Genomic DNA, 4,676 nt, shown 5'->3' with positions numbered 1-4,676 from the left:
GTACATGAGACTTGTGCAGCTAGGGGAAGTATAAGAGGAACAAAATAGCCGTGGCTATAATTAGAAGAAATGGCATCTTTCATCTTGTGTGGAAAGATATAGAAATATGTAATTTTACCAATCAAGAGTTATCTGGATTGAGAACATTAGCATGGTACAGTGTTAGGTTAGGTGAACTTCATTTTTAAAAGCTACACTTCAGAGTTGTGCCTATACAGAATTCTTTGTGCATGTGTGGCTTTGAAGGGGAAGGCTTTGTGCCTAGTGGACAAACTGCCAGTGGCTTATTGCTCTGTGCCAAGTTTAAATCCTATAGCAGCTAGGGGACATGGGTGAAATAATCCAATGCCATAATACAGTGTTAATACAGCAGGTAGAATGAAATGTGCTAGAATATCTTTAGCAGTGAGTAGCAACTAACCAGTTAAGAACATGATACCTCAAGTACATAAACAGGGTACCTGTCCTGGTGACTGGATGTTTAAAAAACCACCACCTCAACAAGCCGTTTAACATTGAAACTATTCCACTTTTGTTTGAACACCAAAATAATGAGCATTAATGTTAAACATTGCTATACTACATCACTAGAGAATGCAGTAGTAATGTCTTGGGCTGTGACTGTTATACATTACAGATCACAGTTGTGCTGCACATGCTGCAACAGAAGAATGTTTCCGCTGCTGTAGAAGCACCTACCATGTTATGTTGGAGCTAGTGGTGGGAACTTTACCACTTGATAGACTAGGTGCCTTTGCCAAAGTTGTGACTTTTGAAGACAAATAGTATATAGTAGTTGGTAAATAGGAAACCTGAGTGGAGGGTTGTTACTCAAAATGCTGCACCATGACTCTCTCTGAAAATTTAACACAGCAATTGCTGTTTGTGTGGGTTTGAGAATAATTTGAAATGTAGCATGTTGAAGTTCTTGTCAAAACTTTCTGTAGCTCATTGTCTAGTTCAGTGGTAGGTTATTTTAAACTTCTATATATGTATGGTAAATAAACAAAATATAGTATGACAATGATTTACGATCGCTTTCACTTAGCCACTGCAATTCTAACAGCTGAGGATCTGACAAGGAGACTTGTTCTAAAAGTGTTGTTTATTGAAGAACCACAAAACAGTGCAATGTGCACAGACTTCAGTCTAAGCCTGTTTGCTTTAATCAAGTGGTGATGCCTCAAACATACCAGCTGAATAAACAACAGTTTGTCATGCTCCCCACTTTAAAGGCTTAGCATCATTAGCTTTTCGGCCAGGACTGTTTTCCAGCTATCAGATGCTATGTGCCACTCCATCCACGTTCTATTTTATATAAACTCAATCCTGGAGGATTATGACTGTGTAGTACTGGCTATATTTTACACATGGTACTATTATTTTAAAGCAATGTTCTTCAGATGTCTGCAATGAGTTTCCCCTCCTACAGTTATGGAAGAATATCAGTGCAGAGCTCCAACTGTCAGCTTGGAGTCACACATTTGCTGTTCCAGTGAAGATTTTCTTAACTGCATCAACAAGGACATTCACTAATCAGAGTAACTGCAGGTACATCTGTCTTAGGGTAGTTCAACTGAGGTATCTTAGCTGATGAGTTTGTTTGGTTTAATGTTAACCATTAGCTCACTCTTCATCTGCTTACCATGTGCAGGACCTGTGGGCAAGCTCCACTTAGCACTAACATGCAGCAAGAGCAGGATAGTGGTTTTTTTCCCCCTTCTGTTTGGCTTGATGTATGCTTTACTCAAGAATTCTGTGGGTGTCTGAAAAATCTTCCCCCCTGAAAGAGTCCTGAAACAGACACAAACTGTTAGAAGCCAGCTGAGAACCATGTAACTTGACACAAACATCCTTTAAGATTCTAAAGTTAAAGGTTTGCTACAGTAGACAGCAGCTTGTTTCTCATTGACTCTCTACATGTTTAGCAGCAGGCATGTAAGGCTGGGTTCTTAGATAATTCCATTTCTGAAGTGGATTAAGGGAGTTCACTGCCCTGACACTACAGTGTGTGTACATTTTTACTTCAGTCTTCCCTAGATGAAATTGGCAGCAGCTGTGCTGGACTCATGCCCCATGTGCTGGCAGTAGGTTAGGTGATGCACCCTTCTTACCCCTACCTCTATACTGATCTTCTCCAAATCTATTCCCTCAGTCTTTGCAGGGGAGAGAAGATTCTCATTAGCAGTGGAAGAGGATACTGAACCCTTGACAGAAACCACAGCTGGGTTTAGCAAGCATCTAATTTATTAAATCAAAATTGAAAACATATTTACTGATGCTTTTAATTCAATGAAAAGCAGCAAAGACCCTACATCTATAAACACTACTGGGCATTCTATGCCTGGACTAAAGCACAAAGAGATCCCCTTACTTTAGATCAGGTCTACACTTTTAAAAGGATAGGTTGACTCAGCTCTGTCACTTAGGGAGTTGGATTTTTCACACCCCCAAGCATCATAGTTAAGCCATCTAATGGCCAATGTACACAGGAGTAGGTTGACAGATTAATTCTTTCACTGACCTAGCTAATGCCTCTTCAGAAGGTGGACTAACTATAGGGACTGGGGAGCCCTTGGAGCCAGTGGCTATGCTGAAGTACTATAGCTGTTTAGACAAGTCCATAGATTCCTCTCCTGTCTGGCTCAAGCATCCTTTAATCTGCACTTAACACAGAGTTGTTTTTACATCCTTACAGAATGCCATTCACCCCTACTAGTAAGTATGAACCCACCCACCCCCCATTTGGTTAAGTTTTAAACAAGTATTTTCATCAAAACAAAACAGGTAAGACCATTTTCTTACCTCAAATGGGTCACACATCAAACTCTGGTCCCCAAAGATAGGATTTGGGAATGACACTAAGGGCGGGTTCCTGGCCTGCTCTTCCTCTTCCAGGTCAGCCTGTGTGCAAAAGTACAAGAGATTAGGTATCGGTCTTCCCCCTCCTCTAGAAGTGAGTTTATCATTTCTGCAGGTCTTAAGCACTTCTACAGTTCCTTGCATTAACAAGGTAGTGAAAATGAAATTGAATTACAGAATCTAGTTAGTAAGGTGTTCTTAAATATAAAATCTTTTCCAAGACATTTGCACGATATTGCTCATTTACCTCCCACACTGGTTTCCATATTTCTAGCTTCCTTCTCCCCATACCCATTTGTGCCACATAACTATGCAGGTTTAAGGTGATTAGCAACTTTAACATGTTCCATTGCCTAGGCCAGACTCCTTAGTAACCTCACTCTAATTTAAACTAACTTACATGTACACAGTCTGCAGCCTACACTACAAATTATCTAGTTCTTCCCATAGTGGCTAAATCATAGGCCTGGTCTACATAGCTATGGCATGAGGGTCAGGCTATGCCACCCTAAGCCTCAGTGTAGACACAGCTAGGTCAATGGAAGAATGTTTCTGTCAACTTGGTAGCATTCCTATTGCACAGGAAATACCCCTGCTGTCACAGTAGTTTGTGACTACACTATGGAGTGACATAGCTATGGCACTGTAGTGCCTTCAGTGCAGACATGGCCCTAGTATTGCAAGTTATGGGGGCAGCAATGACCCCTTGTGAGAAGAGAATGTTGCAGTGACCCAAATTCTCACTACAGACCTATGCACTTGGCCTAGATCTAACAACACCTTCATGAGCTGTCACACTATAAACTGGAAGGTCAACTACATCAAACTTCTTTATTGTAGCATTAATTGTTATCTTCCCCCATGTCCCTTGTGCAATGACTATCTTACCTTAAGGAATTTCCTTGTAGAATCATAGAATATCAGGGTTGGAAGGGACCTCAGGAGATCATCTAGTCGGACCACTCCCCAGATCCCTAATGGCCCCCTTAAGGATTGAACTTTAACCCTGGGTTTAGCAGGCCAATGCTCAAACCACTGAGCTATCCCTCCCCCCACCATCCTGTTTAAGAATTTTTATTAAAAGTAGGTGAGTGTCTCACCCAAGCCAACTCTTCAGGCTTGTGTACATGGTGCAGTAATGCGCACCAATGAGCCTGCGCAGACGCTCCTGACACATGGTAGGGAACTTCCGGAGTGTGCCAGCAGTGGCCAGTTAGTTCACATGTGCATAAGAATTTGCTCCATAGAGAGAAGCCCTTAAATATGAGAATTCTTAGCACTTCTCCATCCAGGTTCTTTTTCCAGAACTACATCCTGAGCAGTAGCCTAACAACAACTGTAACAGATAGAAATATGCCTCAGAAAACTTTCTGAATGTTTTCATTGGGAAGCTATTCAGCCAATTCCAAAGGTCACATGTAAATATGACTCCAACATTGAGAGTTTAGCTGCAGACTGTTGAAATGCATCAGAAAGCAAAAAACCCCACAAGAGTTCATAGCTGCATAGTGTCACCCAGTTTGGCTACTGTAACAGCCAAACCAACCTGATCTCCTTCTTTGAGAAGGTGACAGATTATTTAGACAAAGGAAATGCAGTAGATCTAATTTACTTCAATTTCAGTAAGGCATTTGACACGGTTCCGCATGGGGAATTATTAGTTAAGTTGGAAAAGATAGGGATCAATATGAAAATTGGAAATTTGCCTCCAGGGCAGATGTGGCAGAGGCCCTGGAGGTTTTCGCCTTCCTCTGCAGTGTGGGGCGTGGGTCACTTGCTGAGATTCTCTGCAGCATGAGGTCTCAACACAAATC

The 4,676-nt window shown here is 41.6% G+C and overlaps 1 protein-coding gene across 1 annotated transcript in view; it reads right to left on the bottom strand.

Annotated features, from left to right (window-relative positions):
* Positions 1-1,428: 1,428 nt before the first annotated feature.
* Positions 1,429-4,676, bottom strand: part of STAB1 (stabilin 1) — a 124,302-nt gene continuing 121,054 nt past the window's right edge. The window contains 2 exon segments of the mRNA XM_032805834.2: positions 1,429-1,794; positions 2,806-2,904. Of these exon segments, the coding sequence (XP_032661725.1) occupies positions 1,744-1,794; positions 2,806-2,904 (150 nt within the window). The 3' untranslated portion in view covers positions 1,429-1,743.

Source organism: Chelonoidis abingdonii, chromosome 16, assembly GCF_003597395.2.
Source record: "Chelonoidis abingdonii isolate Lonesome George chromosome 16, CheloAbing_2.0, whole genome shotgun sequence".
Taxonomy (NCBI): Eukaryota; Metazoa; Chordata; order Testudines; family Testudinidae; genus Chelonoidis; species Chelonoidis abingdonii.
This window is presented reverse-complemented; position numbering and strand designations above follow the sequence as displayed.